At 45.5% G+C, this 18,361-nt stretch overlaps 6 protein-coding genes across 6 annotated transcripts; 2 read left to right on the top strand and 4 right to left on the bottom strand.

Moving 5' to 3' along the window:
* Positions 1 to 465: 465 nt before the first annotated feature.
* Positions 466 to 2,497, bottom strand: F5B22DRAFT_391091 (kinase-like domain-containing protein). Its single transcript, XM_047971393.1, has 2 exons — positions 1,393 to 2,497; positions 466 to 1,291 (listed from the first exon to the last, which is right to left on the bottom strand). Exons 1-2 carry the CDS (start codon positions 2,128 to 2,130, stop codon positions 722 to 724), a joined length of 1,308 nt encoding a protein of 435 aa, XP_047827513.1. The 5' UTR covers positions 2,131 to 2,497; the 3' UTR covers positions 466 to 721.
* Positions 2,498 to 3,331: 834 nt separating this feature from the next.
* Positions 3,332 to 6,085, bottom strand: F5B22DRAFT_659147 (uncharacterized protein; the record flags this gene model as incomplete). Its single annotated transcript, XM_047980174.1, has 7 exons — positions 3,332 to 4,334; positions 4,393 to 4,686; positions 4,759 to 4,782; positions 4,837 to 5,213; positions 5,271 to 5,384; positions 5,436 to 5,788; positions 5,850 to 6,085. 7 exons carry the CDS (start codon positions 6,083 to 6,085, stop codon positions 3,990 to 3,992), a joined length of 1,743 nt encoding a protein of 580 aa, XP_047827512.1. The 3' UTR covers positions 3,332 to 3,989.
* Positions 6,086 to 6,815: 730 nt separating this feature from the next.
* On the top strand, positions 6,816 to 8,035 carry F5B22DRAFT_391143 (uncharacterized protein). Its single transcript, XM_047971394.1, has 2 exons — positions 6,816 to 7,173; positions 7,394 to 8,035. The coding sequence occupies exons 1-2, from the start codon at positions 7,041 to 7,043 to the stop codon at positions 7,942 to 7,944; spliced, it is 684 nt and encodes a 227-aa protein (XP_047827511.1). The 5' UTR covers positions 6,816 to 7,040; the 3' UTR covers positions 7,945 to 8,035.
* Positions 8,036 to 8,507: 472 nt separating this feature from the next.
* Positions 8,508 to 10,302, bottom strand: F5B22DRAFT_659145 (uncharacterized protein; the record flags this gene model as incomplete). Its single annotated transcript, XM_047980173.1, has 3 exons — positions 10,224 to 10,302; positions 9,022 to 10,030; positions 8,508 to 8,964 (listed from the first exon to the last, which is right to left on the bottom strand). Exons 1-3 carry the CDS (start codon positions 10,237 to 10,239, stop codon positions 8,508 to 8,510), a joined length of 1,482 nt encoding a protein of 493 aa, XP_047827510.1. The 5' UTR covers positions 10,240 to 10,302.
* A 1,487-nt stretch (positions 10,303 to 11,789) lies between these two features.
* F5B22DRAFT_659144 (uncharacterized protein) lies at positions 11,790 to 14,104 on the top strand (the record flags this gene model as incomplete). The annotated part of the gene is made up of 4 exons (XM_047980172.1): positions 11,790 to 11,817; positions 11,935 to 12,309; positions 12,523 to 12,643; positions 12,793 to 14,104. 4 exons carry the CDS (start codon positions 11,790 to 11,792, stop codon positions 14,102 to 14,104), a joined length of 1,836 nt encoding a protein of 611 aa, XP_047827509.1.
* Positions 14,105 to 15,193: 1,089 nt separating this feature from the next.
* F5B22DRAFT_620196 (uncharacterized protein) lies at positions 15,194 to 16,482 on the bottom strand. The gene has a single exon (XM_047975827.1). It carries the CDS (start codon positions 16,227 to 16,229, stop codon positions 15,720 to 15,722), a length of 510 nt encoding a protein of 169 aa, XP_047827508.1. The 5' UTR covers positions 16,230 to 16,482; the 3' UTR covers positions 15,194 to 15,719.
* Positions 16,483 to 18,361: the final 1,879 nt, after the last annotated feature.

The following is an 18,361-nucleotide window of genomic DNA, read 5'->3' as shown; positions in this document are numbered from 1 at the left end:
CGCACGTATCCTATCCCAGATTTCTCTCTCAACGTTATTTACCCCCGACAACAGCCCGTCCACACAAGCAGATCGAATAGCCGAGTCCCAAGATCCATCATTGGACGGACGAGTAAAGCAAAGCGCAGCACAGCACAGCCCCTATTGCACGACGCGAGACTTGATAACCGCGAACGCACAAAAATTAGGGATATGAGAATACAGGGCTAGCAAGTAATCTAGCCCAACCAAGAAATACACTGACGGTCATTAAGAAGGAGATATAGACAGACACGTGCTCGTTATCGAATCAGCAAGTCCCAGAAACGAGAAATAACCGAGAAACACAAACAAAGCGAGCGAGCAAGCAAGCAAACGAAGGAACGGAACAGAATGAGTGAGGAGGCTTTGGAAACTTTTCTCTATTATTTTTTCTGCCGTCTACTACTCGCTAAACCTCTAATGTAGTACCTCCCCTGTTCAATGTATTATGATCGGATAGGATAGGCAGGAAGAAACAGATGTGCCTTAATGAATGAATGGACGAAGGAATCCTAATCCAAAACTTTCTTGCTTGCCCCTTATTCAGCGGGATTCAAGCACGACACAAGGGCGTAAGAATATTGGGTCCAACGCTCCTCTATCATGTATTTCCTAGGGTGAGTCAAAAGCTGCAGTAATTGCGTGGATGTTGCTGTTGCTATTATTAAATCCCTTTCGTCATGACCTAACTCTCGACCTTTCACTCTACCTGCGCCCATCTCTGCTCGCGTAACGGGACCTCCTTATCGTGCTTCCCGTCCATCGCATCTCGCCACGCCCAGTACTCGCCCAGTCGGACGACGGCGTACTGGGCGTAATCGAAGTCGATGTGAGAGATGGTGGCTTGGATCAGAGCCCATATCCCCCAGTAGAAGCCTGGCACGCCCCGGAACATGTCCACTTCGGCGAGCAGTCTCTGCGACTCGGCTTCCTCGTCAACACTGCTGCTCTCATCACCTTCTGCGGGGGGTTTAACCAGGCTGAAGTAGGTATGGATGTACTCGCGGATGAACTCGAGCCGCTGCGCTCGCGTCGGCAGCACCCTGTAGTCGCAGTCGAAGCCACCCCATTCGGCAAAGTGGTTCGCGAGGTCGAAGGCGGCCGGCGACGGCGTTGCATACTCGTAATCGATGAAGCTCACCGAAGGCTGCTGCTGCAGGGTGTTTTGACACACCTCACGTATGTCGCCAGCTCCATTCACGTTGGTCCCGGGCCCTTTTGGCTCGATAATGACGTTTCCACTCAATAGATCGCAATGGGCGAAGACAAGCTAAGCAGTTGAAATCATAGTCAGTAATGAGGTCAATTTCGAAAAGCAGCAGTGCTCTAGCTGTTTCCAGTGGTCTGGGGCCCCAGAGGTGGACAACTTACCCCATTCTTTCCCAGTCCGGGACGCTGGCTTAACCCCCTAACAAGCCACGAGAGCTGTTCCTGAAGCTCTGACTGTCTCTTGAGCTGCGCTTCTGTCTTGGTAGGTAGTGCTCTTATCCACTTCTGCATAACGGTCCATACGTTCGGTGGGGGTTTGCCCGGTGCAATAAGGTCGATAGATGGGCTGTGATGGCCATTTGTGACCCCATTACTTCCCGTGTTCGTCTCGTGTAGGCAAGGCACGGTAGCGTGCCATTGAGCTATGCGTCGCGCCACGGCAAGATATATCGACGGCTCGCGTAGGTCGGCAGGCTGGCACACCTTGCCTTGTATGAATCGGTACATCATGCCATTTTCAAATCGGGCCAGTAATTTCGGTGCTAGACCATACTTCATAAGCAGTTCGTGATTCTGTGTTTCGCGGTGCCGGTCTATGAGGACATCTGTACCATGCCCGTAGGCTCGCAGCAGGATAGCCTCACTGTCGATCTGCGCCTTCGACAATCCCGGTTTACGGTTGACAGCCTTGAGTAGCGTGTTTGTAATTCCGTCGGTGAAGCGCACGAATTCAACTTTCGAGTCTGGGCTTGACCATTCGGGTCGTAGGGCGAGGATGAGCCGTCGAGCGGAGGAGTCATCGTTTGAGGAATCATTGGACGAGTCGTAGGATAGGGGAATGTATTGGATTTGGCTCATGGGGTCGCCATTGGTGGCCCCGTTAGGGATATCTGAATCCATGATGCTATATGATTCGTTCGCTAGTTGATTCTCGTCGGGGGTTATCGTTGTCGTCGTTCTTTTTCCTCTTTTGCTTCGTCGTCTTGAATCTTGGCAGGGGTCGGTGTCCTTGTAGGTAGAATACCCCACGTGCTTGCTGCAGGTAAGCTATCCAGGTACCTACTGAAGTAGGGACGGTGCTTAAAGAAAGAGCGAGACTCGGTTCGTTTTATATGATTACTGTCACGGTGTGCAACGATGTCCTGCACGTAGGTAGTCAAGGTTGAATCGCTCCCGTTGTTCTGGCAAATGCCAAGAGTGTGGGTATCTTAAAATTGCAGATGCGTCTCGAACAGACAAGAGATTTATCAGAAACGCAGCGGAAAGTGCCGAAGCGGGCTAGAGTTCGCTTGCATGTGATGACGATGCGCTTATGTACCGTTTCACGGTAGGTCAGAGCGAGGAAGGGAAAATGTACGTAGGGAAAAGTAGATGATGAGCGGATTCTGGGATGGATAGGCAATTAATGATTGCGAGGTCGGGGAGGTCGTTGGGATGCAGGTCATATATCTAGGCGCTGCGAACCAACGTCATAAAGCAGTACCTATTCGATGCTATGTACGGAGCACATACGCAAGGAGGGGCGGTGATCAACAACAACGGTCGGCTGCTGACGGCAAAACGGCACGTCAGAGCAGAAGTCTCAGCTAACATATATGCTGTAGGTTAGCCAGTCATAATACCTACCTACCTACCTACCTACTTAAGTACTGAGTCCAGATCTGTCGCATCTTCCAAAGTCTAACTCGTGTCATGCTAGAGTCGATAACACCTAGCTGAGGATCTAGACGCCAGGTACCCAGCCGATGCTGGCGAATTGCCAAATGTCGTGCGTGTCCATTTCCAGGGGTAGCTGCGGACATGAATCAGAAGCTGATGGCGCCCGCCCGCCCGCCGCGTTCCTACACTATTCCATGGCACAGCACGATAGCCCCTGGCTCAACGCTTAACTGCGGACCCGCGTGGCTGGGAACCCGTCGGGCGCTTTATCGCATGTCGTTGGCACTCGCAAGCTTCAGCTAGGAGTAGTTGAGAAGGGGAGATGAAAAATGAAATCAAGGAATATCTCTAGAGGCGGTGAATGTCATTAGTCTCCAATGTCGAGGTCCTGGTAGGTGCCACCGGAATTTTCTCCATGAGGCGTGCCTTCTTTCCGAAATAGGCATTCAAGGACGTACCTACCCTACTGAAGAAGCTGCTAGACTAGGTACTTTAAGTAGAGGTACCTACCTAAGGTTAGACTCTGGGTCTGGATGGACACGATTCGCAATCACCACCACGACGTCGTGCGACCACTTACCTCATTTGGACTGCGAATGGTGACAAGGCCTGTTTCCATCTTAATGCCCTACTAGGCACCTATCAGTCAATCAATCAATCAATTAATCGTGCAGCTAAGATTAAAGCTATTGCCCGGCTCAGACGTTCTTTGAATAGAATATCTGTTGATGAAATACCTATTTAAATAGTAGGTGTAGGTAAGTAAGTGGACTGACTACAGGTGACGTTTTGGGTGTAACCTTTGGAGGGCAGGTGCAAAGAAGGAACTGGGACCTGCCGAACTCTTGCATCGGGTTGCGAGTGAAGGAAGGAGCCCGGCATTTGTCTATTGGAGCCACCGAGAAACATAATCGGCCCTGACATGAGATCGATGGGAATTGCTACCTACTGTAAAATTACTTATACATAATGCTAAAGTATCAAGTTAAGATCCTTCGTGTGCTTTTCCAAACGAGCAATAGCCGGGACGCGCCGCTATAAGTGGTATCCAAAACCCAATAATTCCAGCTAATTTTCAAAACATCGCTTGAAGAAAAAGATCAGTTCTCATCATCATCGTCAGCTACATTGAGCCCCATCGCTCGACACAGCTTACGGAACCACGCCATGATCTGAACCGACCACTCGTCCAGCGTGTCGCTGAAGAACATAAGAAGCCTGCTGAAGAAGAACAAGGCGACGAAGGATATGCTCGCAATCACTGCGAACGCGTACCAATAGTCCGTCCCGTGCCAGTACATGTACAGGTCTTCGATCTGGATCGAGAAATAGCTCGTGAGGAAGCTGATAGGCAAGAAAAAGACGCTCAGCTTGGCCAGGAGCGTAGCGCTGCGTGTGAGTCGAGCCGTGGCCTCCGAGTCTTTCTGCTGTGTCAAGTTAAAGAACTGGGCGCCATCTGTTAGCCCAGGTACAATTCGATAGTGACCGTCTCCTCCGACTTACTGTGCTTGAGAGAGCGCTGATCTCCATCAGGTACCCTTCGATAGAGTTCAGCATCAGATACTGGAGCCGGTCACCGAGCCGATCGAACCGGCTGAGGGCAGACTCAGTTAACATGACTCTTCGATGGCCCTCTCCATGACTCTGCCGCGGATGCGCATCGGTCTTGCCAAGGGCCGTGATCTTGTTGATTAGATTCTTGTAGTTCTCGAACAAATGCTTCAGCTCTCGGAGGTCTTTGCTTAGGTAGTGCAAGGTGGGAATAATGTCTATACTCCTTTTCCGGATATGAGGGCGCTAGATAATCAGTCAGCACACTTAGACTAAAGTCTGGTGAAGATGCAGGGGAAAGGAAGATGCAAGACTTACCGCACTCTCAAGCACCTTGGTGGTCTTGTTCATTGTTAGCACCTTCCTTCATTCCACGCGGCTAGTCGCGCTACTCACCATGTTCTCGAGTTTTTTCTCAGCCGTCTTCAAAGGCCCGGCCGCCACATAATCTTCAAATAAGTAATAGAAGAGGTTGCTAGTGCCTTCATCTGCCAAGCTGACCGGCTCGCCTGCGAGAGCAAACGTCATTCCTGTCTCGTGTCGATCGAGGTTTGGCTTATCACGAGAATGCCATTTACTGAGTGGTCGCCGAACAGAGTTCAGAGAGAGGGGCTTCCGCTTGTATAAGTCAAAGCCATGCTTGGAGAGCTGCAGAAGAACGTCGAGGGTATTGGCCCTCATGTTCTGCAACTCCTCACGCTGCCATTTCTTAGGATCTTCGTTGGCCGGCACAGACTCGAACGATGGTTGCTCATGAACTGACAACACAGTATCTGGAAAAGGGATTAGTATCGAATAAAACCGTACTCCAATGACTTTCCAGAACATACGATCATTGCAAATCGTTAGCCATTGCCAATGTTTGGGTGGCATCATGCTTTTGGCCTGAAATTCATGCTCCCCTTTTGGCCGTTTATGCAACCAATGGGCTCCAATACATAGGGCTGCTTGTTGCATTAGCAGCTTCTCTCACTGTCTCGACGGAACTCACACACCTCTTTGTGTCTGATCTGTCGAGAAATAATTCACAGTGTTCTTAACTTGCATGTACAGTTCCATGCTATCGTCATCCAGAGCCCCCATCAATTCGATGGAGCCTTTCTGAAACTGTGCACTCATAGGCGAGTCCAAGGGAATGTTATTGATACCATTACCAACGGCACCAAGCTCAACATCCGTATGCCGATGGAAATGCTTCAAGATGGGTCTTTCCTTGGCCTTGCGTGGATGAGTCGGAGGTTGTAGTTGCGCTGACATATACATCAGGCGAACTAATCTCTCAGAGAACTCATAATGATTTCCGATAGCCGCCACGGCTTCACGCTGAATGCTCGGGTTCCAAATATTTCTGCAGTCTCAGTCAGTACATGCTCAAGACATGATGTGTCAGGCTCTGGGTGTCGTCGTACATCCATCGAATTGGGTAATTCTTCACATCTCTCTCACTATTCAAAAGCCTCTCGATATTCTGGGAACCGAGGTCAAAGGCAATACGCGCGTGCTCAGGGCCAAATTCTACGACGAAGTTCTGACTAGTAAGGCTTTCTGCATGCGGTGTGGCCTTTAGAAAGACTTCTTCAAGATCGAAGTCCTCAAAGCAGGCGGCCAGGCTATCCGTGCTCGCCGATTGGTCATGAACACTCATTCTCGACCGACACTAGGGGCAACGAAATGAAGAGCGCGCTCGATCAGAAAGTGATTTAGATGACAAGTGATAAAAGAAGAGAATAGAATGCCTGCGACATTGAGTGAAAGATAAAATGAAAGGCTACGAAGGACGCGACCGCTGGGAACATTTGTTTCGGCTTTGAATTGAGGAAGGAATCTGCTGTCCAGCCTGACATGTAGCTGGTGCAGCCCCCAACCAACAACACCTGATGAGGTATATGGAGCAGGGGTCGCTATGGCCAGTGTCACCGGCGGCTACAGCCAAGTAGACGCTGATGCCCTGCAATTCTCCACTGGCTGCCATTTATTAGCGCCACCAGCTATTCCTGTCTCGCAATATTTCACGACAAGGCTGTGTGAGAGCAGGACGCACTCAGCGTGGCTTTTGAGTGAAGTAGATGCGGAGTGCCGCATGATAATGGATTACTCCCGCTACCCGCTACCCGCTACGGGTTGGGTGGGGATGTGCACTTCGACTTGAAAGCTGCCGCCAACGGTTCATTGCTTGCTTGAACATAAGCTCAGGGATCGATATAGGTATGACAGGATTGCCTTGTTGGGTAAGTAGATGCAGCCCTATTTCGCTAAGTCTAATAGTGTAGGTATATGTATGAGTGACTCTTGGCTTCCTGACTCACTATCGGCGCCGACATGACCCGACAGGTATCAACAAACTCGTTATTAAAACCTCGAGGAGTTGGTTTAGGACGTTTCAGAGATTATTATCTTGATTACTATACAGGGACTTGGCTTGGTTGTGACATCTCGTGCTTTGGTGGCTCAAAAACAAGTGCGAGCAAACTAAGTCCGCTTAGACATCACATGCGCAAACCCATCAAGGACCTCGTGCCAGATATCATTACACCAATATCCCAATCGAGCAAGCGAATGCATTTATCGTCATAGAAAGAAAGGAAAAGCAGGAAAATTAAATGGCGGCAGACACAAACGAAAGCGCGTCCCAATACAAGATCATCGTTATCCCTGTGGACGATGACGGCTGTCGTTTCTATCTGGAGCAGTACAGACCATTTCGACTAGCTTCGCTGCAGCAAGATCCCCAGGGTAAGTATGTACGTCGTCGCACGCGAGCGAAAGATGAGGAACATGAATGAATAACTACAACTACTACCCCCGTGCTCGCAACAACAACGATAGTTGTGTAGCAGCAAACAAGTTTCATGTACCATACACTTGTCTCACGGTCCACTACAAACTCCTTGCTCACATGGTACCAGACTAGACTGCGCTAATGCTAACACTTGCCTGTGGCGTGATGGGATAGCATTTGGATCTACGTATGAACGAGAGATCGCGTTCGACGAGGAGACATGGCTCGGCCGTATCAAGAACCCGCTCGCAAAGACCTTCGTCGCGGTGCGCACGCACAGCAACCAGATCGTCGCATCGACGTCGCTGATCGGCCCACTGCCGAACGCCACCGTCAGCAGCAATCCTTACCAGGTCATCACAGCAGCACCAGGAGAAGGTGACACGAAAGACACCAACAGCAACAGTGACAGTGATGACAGCGCAAACAAGGCGCCCGTATATTTCCAGATGTCCGCCGTCTACACCCTTCCCACGGCGCGCGGCTGCGGGCTCGCCAAGGCCCTAATCAAGGCCGCGACGGGAGAGGCGTGCGACCGTGCACATAGCCAGCGGAGGCCGCTGGCCCTCAGCGTCGTCGTGTACCCGGACAATGCCGCCGCCATCTCTGTCTACGAGCGCTGTGGGTTCGCGAGGAATCCGGAAGAGGAGCCTGAGCTCGTGGTTAATGAGGTTAAGAAAACGTCGGAGTGGACGGTGAACATGTATTATTCAGGGGAGCCTTGAGGCGATGAGAGCGAGGAAGGGGGAACGCACGTATTATAGCCTGATATAGATACTGAGTAAATAATGATGTATATATGATTTGTCGTTGTGATTAGTCGCATTAATGCCGGGATTATAAATAATGCTTTCAAGTGCGTACTGCAGCAGTATACAATTCGATCTAGATCTTCCCCAGACAGAAGGCAAAGATGTAGTTTTACATAGTAATGGAGAACCGTACTTAAACTGTATAGTCAGCTAGTACTCACTGGTAATAGCCTGATACCTGTAGATTTGACTTTGCTTATATACAAGACCCAGTTGCTGCTTATTGAAGAGTTGTTCAGTATAATGAATCGTAAGGAATACGCGACCTATTTCACTATCTGGTTTCAAACGCAATAATTCTTCAAATTTTTACTAATTTTTAGGTTCCCCGATCCTGCCTACGGCCGAGTTTCCTCATAGGCCCACCGCTGTCCGACAAGAGTACGCATACTTTGTATAGTATATGTGAAGTCTAGATTACAATGTATCATCCATGTGTCTGGCCAACATGTGGGTTCTGGGGTGGACCGCTCTGCTTAGTATCTCACACCTATGACTCTCCACCACTCGAATACAGACTCAGGATCAATGTTACAGATGGGGTAGCCCTCGACTTCATGTCCTTCCGGTAATGTATAGAGGTTTTTGAGAGATCGGATATCCTCTGGATAAAGCTGAAGGTCTTCAGGGTGGCGAGAGGCCAGAATCGAATCATTGCTGGTGGTGTCCAGTTCAACAAAGGGCTCGCGCTCCCCAGCCTCGCGCGCGTTTGGATGTCGGCCTCCTAGAATATGGCCGCCCTCATGCAGGAAGGTCATCGCCATTTTATGGCGCGCTGGAATGCAGAAGGAGTTGTTATAGATGCCAAGTTCAAGTGGTCCGCGGCTCACCAATGCATGAGCTGGGAAAAACGATATTGCGTAGAAGCTGGGCATCGGAGTGGATATATACTTCAGCTTGAATATATATGGATCTGTGCCCGGCTCGACGAAGCTAAATTTAACTTTAGTATGGGTCGTATATTGTTGAAGTGCTACTCGTAAACACTACAGAGGATAGTTGGCACCACTACTAACACGTCCACCTGGAAAGGAGTCGTAATCGACACTGTACGGGATAGTTGACCCTGGGCGCCAACGGAAGATGGACTCAAACTCGCCCCTATGAATGTTGAGAAGTCTGCTATCCAGTTCCTGTGTCATACAGGAGGTTTCCAGGTGCTCGACCTCTGCCCTAGCACTTCTACCAATGTCCAAGACTTCCCAGTTTTTGCGGATGGAGATAGCACGACAGTTGTTAGCACTTGAGACGCCATCGCAAAGGTCGGCAGTGAGTGGAAGCCTTCCTGGGGCCTCCTTCAGTACAGTAGGAAGAAATTCTCCAATGCCACACAGGTCTCTACCGGGCCCTAAGTCTGCTGTATTTTGCAGTCGTGTGTCAACACCGGAGGTACAGTTGTTGTCGCTGTAAGTACTTCTGTCCTTGGCATCTTCTCGCACCATTTCATGCACAGATTCGTCGGGAAGAGAGCCCAATTCAGTTAGATCAGTCGGAGTAACCAGCTCGTTGTCCTGGTTAAAGACGGATTGGAACTTGGCGATGACATGAGATGCAGCCACAGAACTGGTAATGCAGCTCACGGCATCACTCTCTGTCAAGGTAGATTCTAACATAGTGGGAGAATCATCTTGGCGGGCTACGTCATCGCTCTGGGTGCAGGTAGCTTCGTAGCTAGCGAGATGATGAGGCAAGGTTGTAGAGCTGGATGTATGGTTCACATCGGTTGAAGGGTGTTGGCTTTGATTGAAGACTAGCTTTATCCACTGCACGAGCTCTTCACACGATTCAAAAGGAAACAGCATTGCGAGCTCGACGAGGTATTTTTGGTTGTTGTCCTGGAGAACGAAGCGGACCTCATCGTCCCGTCCAGTGAGTGAACAGAGACGATGACCTATATGCAAGAGACCACGGGCCATCTCGCCAAGGTATTCGATGTCATCACAATCCTTGGCTGCCTCTCGAAGGAACATGCCCAATGTCGGGGGGGTTGACCGGCGGTCTGGGGAAGTTATAATATTAGTCTTCGTTGTAGAATTCAGCGTGATGGCGGCCAGTGGGCTAGGGAAAAAGAAACCCAGTCAGGGGAGACCGTGAAAACAGGTAGGACGGTGTGTCTTGTAGATGTGCAACGTCCCACCGCACCACTTAAGGTTGGAGTTGAACGGAGCCTTCAGGGGTAATTCGCGACTCACCTTGTATGCCTGACATAGTGACCTCTTGAACTCTCGGCTCTGTGTGCTCTGCAGTGGTTTTTAAATTCAGTTGTGTAAGATAACATAAGGTGGTGGGCGGCAGGAGAGAGAATTGTATTGGGAGAGTAAACACACAGAATAGTATCCCAAAGTCTTTATGTAGCTAAAAGAAACCACCTCGTGCGACGTCAAGACATGGCGGGGTACTCTCTGTTTTAATATTACTCATTGACTCATATAGGTGCTGAAAACAACCTGTGGGCGATACCGCTACCTGTTTTTCCCGGGAGGCCCCTATGACACAATCCCCGGCTCCGGAGAGCAAATACAAGATAGGTATCACATACCGGGTGGCAGTACCTTCGGGCTTCTCGAAGTGCCTCATGCCCCCCAAACACCAGCCGACAACTGTATCCCTCCTGCAAGTTGAAGCCACATCAGCTGAACTCCTTGTTCGTCGCCTACCATGAGTATACATACTGTAGTAGTAGGACAGCCACAACATCAGTAGAGCTATCATAGGTAGATCTGGAGATTCAGCTGGGGCCTTGCTCCCCCGGTCAATGTACCTAGATAAAGAACTCTACAGGTACCATGTGGCGTACGCCGTGTAGTCCGTATTAGGTATTGTGTACGTTCATAAACTGTGTAGCATCAGACTATCCAGAGCCAACGTTTGCTCGTTGTCGGAATATGTACTTTGTCTTAACAGTGGCCTGCATGTGGCCCTTGTCTCACTGCTATCCATCTGGTCACAGCTACAAATGCGCCTAGCATCTACAAGGGTAAATAGGCCTGTCCTCTTAACAATAGTAGACCAAGCATTGGTATCAATTCTTTCAATATACCCCAACAGAGGAGCCTATATTCCTTGGGCTTCCTGTTACCATGATAGACGTCCCAAACATTCGAGGCTTCTCTTGTCTGACATCGAGGGTGCCAATGTCGCAGCGAGCCGAAAAAGGGCCTAGCAGCAGCTGATCACTGCACATCCAGCTTCGTCCATACGAAACACAGTTGCTAATATTATCGTGCAGCACTCCAAGCTAATCTACCAAAAGTCCATATTCAGGCCATTACTGAGGCTTTTCAGCCTTCCCTTATCTAAGACATCTTAGCCGAGCTCGGAGATTGGGAACGCTGTCCTAGTCTATACAGAGGCAAGTCAGCCTCCACGGCGGCAAGGAATTCGGTCGGAGGACCCCAATTACTGTACCATATACGGCTATATAAAGAGTATGTCTAAGTAGGAGCCCCAAACAATAGATTATTCTTTTACCCAAACCTCTTTATTACCCAGGAAGCAATATCGACCTCGCTTTGATGATATGTGAATTTGGCCAAGAACAAAGGGGGCTACTATATCTATGACATAGAGGACTACATCCGGAAGCGGTGGGCAGGAAGAATAGTAAAGTACCAAATAAACACCAAAATCAACTGAATGTTATACATTACAACTTAAGAAAATCGTGGGAAAGCTCTGCCGATGGGCTTATGGTAACATAATACACTCTCCGAAATTCATTAGTGCAACATCATATGGGTGACATAATTCCCTCGACTATGTGGAGGCGACCTCGACCTCGTGACCGTAGATCAGCGAGCCCGAGGGATAGGGTCGGCCTTAGTTATCGAAACCGCAGTTACTCATCTGATGGGAGCTATAATTTAAGTGCCAGACGGTTGTCGGCGGTTGGTGCGGTATTAGAGTCGGGACGCGGCCGAAGACGAACAAGAACCCCTATTCCAGATCCAGTTCCAGCTTCGGATGACAGCGATGACGACAGTGGCGACGGCGACGACGACAACAGCACTAGTGAAATGGATATAGACACCAATGATGATCCTCCTGTGAGAGACGGGCCTAACGCGACGACTATAGGTTTTGAGTTTGAATTGGCTATAGCTGTGACCAAAAGGTCTGCAGACATTCCGGATCCGCATCCGAATGATGGACGCTGGTTATCAGATAAACTCGTTACAAGATATGAAGATGGCCTTGGCTTCAGGTATACCACAAAAAATAAAATAGTCGATACCCTAAGAGCCGCTGGAGTGCCAGCGCGGAAGAGCCAGGAATATTGTAAGTCGATTTATTTCCCTGATGATGGGATAAAAGTATCCTATTTCATGTCTCGTCTCAGCAAGGGGAAGAGCAAACCGTAATAAGCATGTCTCAGTTATATCTCCTCGAAAGTTTCTGTTTTTCTGTTGTTCCATGTACTCAATGAATTCATTGTTTTCTCTTACCATACAGCGACTGTTTCCCTTTTTGACTTAACGAATGTTGTTCTAGGGTACGACAGCATGCTGAACGAACAGGACTCGGGCTTCGAGTGGTGGGATAGCTTAGAATACGAAACTACCAATGAAAATGACCTATCTCTTGCCACCTGGGCGGGGAATTATCAATGGAAGTAAGATTCTCATAGTTCGACACCTCAAACTAAGACTCTCGTCTTCTTGAGAATGTTATGATCAAACTGTCATCTCCCCAGGGACCAAGATGTGCAACCGAAAAGCACCATTGGCTAGTTGTCTAGAATATCTGCTGACTATGCAACAGCGATGCTATAACAGATGATAAGAATGTCGAACAGGCTACAAAGACGTTAGCTGCTCAATTTTGGCAACACCACAAAGACCAAAAGTTGGCACCACACCTAACAAGCCAAGAGATTATGGAGACCCTGCAAAAGGATATAGGCTACATGATCGTCGGAGTGGCCCCAAAAAAGTGTCGAGAGAAGGTTAAAACGATTTGGCTTGAACGAGTGATGGGAATTGCGAGGAGTGAGAAAAAGGCACACTACGGGGCCCAAGGCCATGATGATCCCAACCTTGTACGGGACGTAGCTGAAGATGAAAAATACCGAGCGTGGTCAGTTACTAACGATGTTTCGGTTGATTGCGACACAGATCGAACTCATTACAACATCCCACCTGGTTCGATCCCAACTTTCCCATTGACCGGACTACCTATAGGGGAGCCGTCAACACTATACAAATGGTTTGGTGCAGAAGTTGTCTCTCCCGTTATGGATTACGACAACCCGGGAGTTTATCCTTCATTGAGAAGGACTGCTCAGGCACTTAGAGTCGTGATGCGGATCCACAAACCAATGTCACACATCCAGTCTGGAGTCCACATCCATATAGGTCAACAAGCTGGGTGGACATTGCTACATCTGAAAAAATTCGCGACACTTTGGCATGTAATCGAGCCTTTAATGTTCAGTTTGCATAGGCAAGAACGTTCAGCCGGTCGTTGGTGTTTGCCGATGAATAGGGATAGTATCCTGGGAAGGCTCGTATATCGGCATGACACCAGATACAGCAAATACGCACCTACGACAACAGGACCGAAAAGGAAGGCCTATCAAATGCAAATGAATCGATACACTCCAGACTTCGATAATCGCGCTCTAATGCGCCAATTTGTGTACCTTATTTGGCAGTATGATACTCTAGACGACCTGAAGAGCGCAATGCACCAATCATCTCTTGGGATGTGTAGTATCCGATGGAGGGTCAGTGGGAATAAGTTGTCCGCCATGCCTGATCGTGAGGATATACAGACTTTAGAGTTTAGGTTGATGCAAGGGACTTTAGACGCCGATCATGTCTGGAAATGGGCGAGTATCCTCGAGCGTCTCGTCGTCTTTGCCAGGGACGCAACTGAACATATGTTCAGAGATGCCATTGCGGAGATCGTGGAAGGAAACACTCCGCAAAGCGTAGGGCTAAATCAGGAGGACTTGCGGTGGTTTAAAGACCGGTGGTCAGACAAGAAGTTTTTTACTTACCCTGACAAGGACGTGATTGACTGGAGTGACCCCTTTATGGTCCCAGGGCATGGTGACACGCATGCTAGGTAGATACCCCACCCAGTCCTTTTGACTTTACATATATGATATTCAAGCACATACCAAGGCTCTATAGAAGAAGTTGGTAGAGCAATATTGAACACTCGGTACGAAGGCGTCTATTGACTTATTGTAGCGGTGGCCTGTACAGCTATATAGCCCGTAGGTAGCCAATAGTCTACAGGGGTGAGTTCTCAATCACTTGCGTGATAGCCGCATCGGTGTTACAAGTAAGGCTATAAACCCCCAAATGTCGTAGAGGGCAGACTGCAGATCTATTGGGCTGTTGTGTGCGGGGCATTGCAAAGATGGGAGGCTTATAGGCACTTTGCTGCCCTGATGATAAACAGAATTATTATAGCACACATGCATATAGTGTTAAAGTCAGACAAGAGCCATATTAAAATAAGCCTATAGAAGTAAAGGTATAGAACCAATGAGTTTGATTTCCAGCTGTCAATGTCATTCAACTCAGGGTACCCTGTGATATGTATCAACTTTTTAATATTTGTAAGTAGTACAGAGTGCGTTGCTGACTCATCATTGTGGTTTTCGACAACCCACAGTTCCGCTGCCCTTGACAACGCTTTTAAAGCGGCCACTTTTCACTTTATTTAACCTTTAGGTTAGCAATCGAAATTTTGAGTGATGGGAATGGCCAATCTATATCCGGATCTACTTTTAAAGAGCGCTTTTGACATTGTTGGCTGCCTTCTCCACATAGCCGGCTCTTAGATAATCTGGGGGTGTGACAGAGAGGTCTCTTTCCATCTACGCGGCGGGCAGACGATATGCTCAAGAGCTGCCAGCGCCTATAGCGTAGTATAGGAATGGTGAGATTAGATCTCCCGTGTTTATATCATTGTATATGTAAGTAAGAAAGGGAGGCGGCGGGTGGGGCTTTGTTGCCTGGGCACCAAGAAGGTTCGACATGGACAAAAAGGGGCTGTGGCTAAGTTCATTTCCAAGTAATTGGTCAACGACACTCGCTTGAATACCTTGCTTAAAAACCATGAAGAATGGTAAACAGAAATGCTCGTGGAGAACAAGAGGGTTTTTTTATCGTAAGGCAACCAGTGGCCTCGCGTCAGGGTTAGAGAGCAGATAGTTAGGGGTGTATATATTAAGAAACTAAATTTAGATGTATATAAGTCTTTGAAACTGGAAGAACATAACTGACAGCTGCTGTTACTACTCATGGAAGGAGTCAAGTCCAGCCCAAAAGTGCGCTCACAAAACAGAAATCGTGCAGTTTTGTAAGCACTGCTTAGTAACTCTTCCCACCACTCCGATAAAAATAATAAATCTACCATAGTTACCATTTCCCTTTAAACAAGTCGAAATTCGGTTACTCGATCCTCGCTCCACGCCTTTTCCTTCATCATGCCATGGATAAATGCCGGCCCCACAAACCAGTGCCGCGTGTTTTCTTCATCCCTATCCCTATCGTTGTCACCGTATCGGCGTAAAATGACTGGCACGGGCATATATGCAAGGAGTGCGACCTGGTCACCTTCCTCCATATTTAGCGGTCCCGATCCTATATGCCCTTCGGAATCAACAAAGAGGGCCCGCTGACCTAGGATCACAGGGATATGTTCGCTATGCCAACTTAAAATCGCCGAATCTAATCAATCCAAATTTTGATTGAACCCAACTGTCTTCTCAGTGCCTGGAGCGCGACGTAGCCATTCTTGCTGACTGGTACATTCTGTGACGTCTCCGAGCCACCACAGCGGATAGTGCATTGAATGGTGTACGCGTTGGGTGCTTTGAGGGGAGTACAACAACGCCGGGGAGATTCGCATGTGGCTGGATCGGAATGGCAGGCCCAAGCATATGACAGTGCATCATATGTAGGCGAGTCGGCTAGTTTAGTAACAACAAGCTCGCTGGTAAGAGGCTCTTCTGCACGGGCATCTGTTTTGATGCCATCGAGGTGGAGAATTCGAATACTCTTTTCGGGTAGTGGAATGTAGAATGCTGTGAGGGGATCTTTCCAAGGTCCATCATCCTCGCTAGCCACTTCTGACTGACTAGGCTGGGAATGTTGAGGAGTTGGGGGTCCGTGAGAATCGAGTATGGTGGCAGAGATGGTCGACAAGGGACCAATGACAACATTAGGAGTGTCCCTCATGATGTATTCAGGAAAATAACCGAATAAATATATTGGAAGAATCAGAGGATTATGCTAAAGAAAATTCGTATAGTTGTGGTGATTTGATTTCCGTTTGCTCTTTCGTGTCGATCTCGAAGCCTTTAGGAAGGAGGGTAGAAAATAGAGGGGTATATGTTGGATATTGTATATTAAGTATAGATCAAATATTTGACCGGTCAGCCAAATCTTTTAGCGCGGTAGTAAATCAGACAGGATCGGTAAAAATACCGCGTTATGTGCAATCTTAAGCAACCTACAGGCGAAGCTAAAAGTGCAGGTTTTCAGCGCTTACAGGTGTAGAGGTGTTATATTTAGCTATTTCTGACCTTGCTATAGCCCTTTTCTAAAGCTATATTTATACATAATGCCCTCATACTAAATAGTTGTGGGGGCTATATATATTTCTATTATATCAATTATGCGGTATTAAGTAAAAACCCTGCCTTACGACCACCCCCCGTTACGACTAGGGCCTTAGGCACCTTAAAACGCGCTTTAATTCCCAACCATTTAATTAAATATTATTTAATAACGTAACCGTATTTAAGTTTTATAATAACTTTTTACCCTTATTTTGTTTAGAATTAATTCCTTTTTATTATTATGTTTTTTAATTTTAAAAATTATTATATTATAGCTGCTATTTATATAGTTTAATTTGGAACTTTAATTTAAGTAATAATATATATTTAAAGTATTAATAGATTGTACCTATATTATTAGCTTTAAAGTATTCCTATTAAAAAATAAACCTACGTTAACCTTTAAGCTTTATTAACCTATTATAAATGTTAATTAGTAAATTAAGTAATAGGATAAGTTAGGCTAAGCTTTATACTTTTACTTTTTAAGTTTAAACTTATAATTAAACGTATATTAACCGCTTTAAGTAATAATAGAAGTTTTAAAAAAGAGTAATATATGTATTTTTTAATTTAAAACGATAAGGTTAAATTAATTAAATTGTAATTTATTAACTATATATGTATTAATAGTACAATAATGGTTAATATTAACCTTTTTTTTAATTGCTTTAAAGCTTTAAAAATTGTAAATATTCCTTTTAACTACTTTTATAATATTAATAAAATAGGTATAGGTTAAAGCATTAGTAATAATTATTGGATAGTTATTAACTTTATTTTACGTTAAACTTTTAAAAAAGCTATTAAAAAAAGTAAATAGATTATTATTTTTAAAGCTATTAATGCTATTAATAATGCTTTATTATTATTAATAATTTAAAAGGGTATATAAATATAAAGTTAATAGTTTCCGGATTAAAATTAAAGCTTATTTAAAGATTAATGCTTTAAATGTTTACCTAATGGATGGATTAACAATTTTATAGCATTAAAGTAGTTATAGGACCTTTTTATACTTTATATTTAAAGCTATTATAGTAATATATAATATATATTAATATATAATAGTTATAAATTATATATTAATAATAAATTTCTTTAAACTTACCTTTTAAATAAGATTTAGCTTCTGTTTTATAAACCTTATTATAATTATATATTATAATTATTAAACGTTAAAGTTTTTAATTTATTAAAGAAAAAGTTAAAAAATAAGCTATAGGAAATATTTATAAACTATTTAAAAGTAAAGCTTTTAAAAAAAGATATATTAATAATATATAAAGCTATATATATTAAAAAAAGTATAAAAAACGGTTAAAATATATTTAAAAGATTAATAAGTATTACTATTTTTAAAATATATAATATTTAAAAAGAAGGGTATTATAAAAGTAGTAGTATTAATATTTATAGTTAAAGAATAACTTATTATATTTAATTTATTAAAAATAGCTTTAAAAATTATAATTAAAATACCCTTTAAAAGTTAATAATTATAAGCTAATATATAAAAATTAGCTTAAACTTTCCTTTCGTTTAATAATTTATTATAAAAGCTATTTTTTATAAAGGTTAGTAAGGCTTTTAATAAAAAGGCTAAAATTATTATATTTTTATAAGTAAAGATTAAAGCGCTAAAAGTTAAACTTTAAAAAAATATTAAGGTTAAGCGAAAATTAATTAAAATAGGTTTTAATAATAACTTTATCCATATAATATATATATAAAAAGCAAAACGCAAAT

The sequence above is a fragment of the Xylaria bambusicola genome, assembly GCF_022495145.1.
Source record: "Xylaria bambusicola strain CBS 139988 unplaced genomic scaffold F5B22scaffold_47, whole genome shotgun sequence".
Lineage (NCBI taxonomy): Eukaryota > Fungi > Ascomycota > Sordariomycetes > Xylariales > Xylariaceae > Xylaria > Xylaria bambusicola.
Note: the sequence above shows the minus strand (reverse complement) of the source record. Positions and strands in the feature narration are given on the sequence as shown.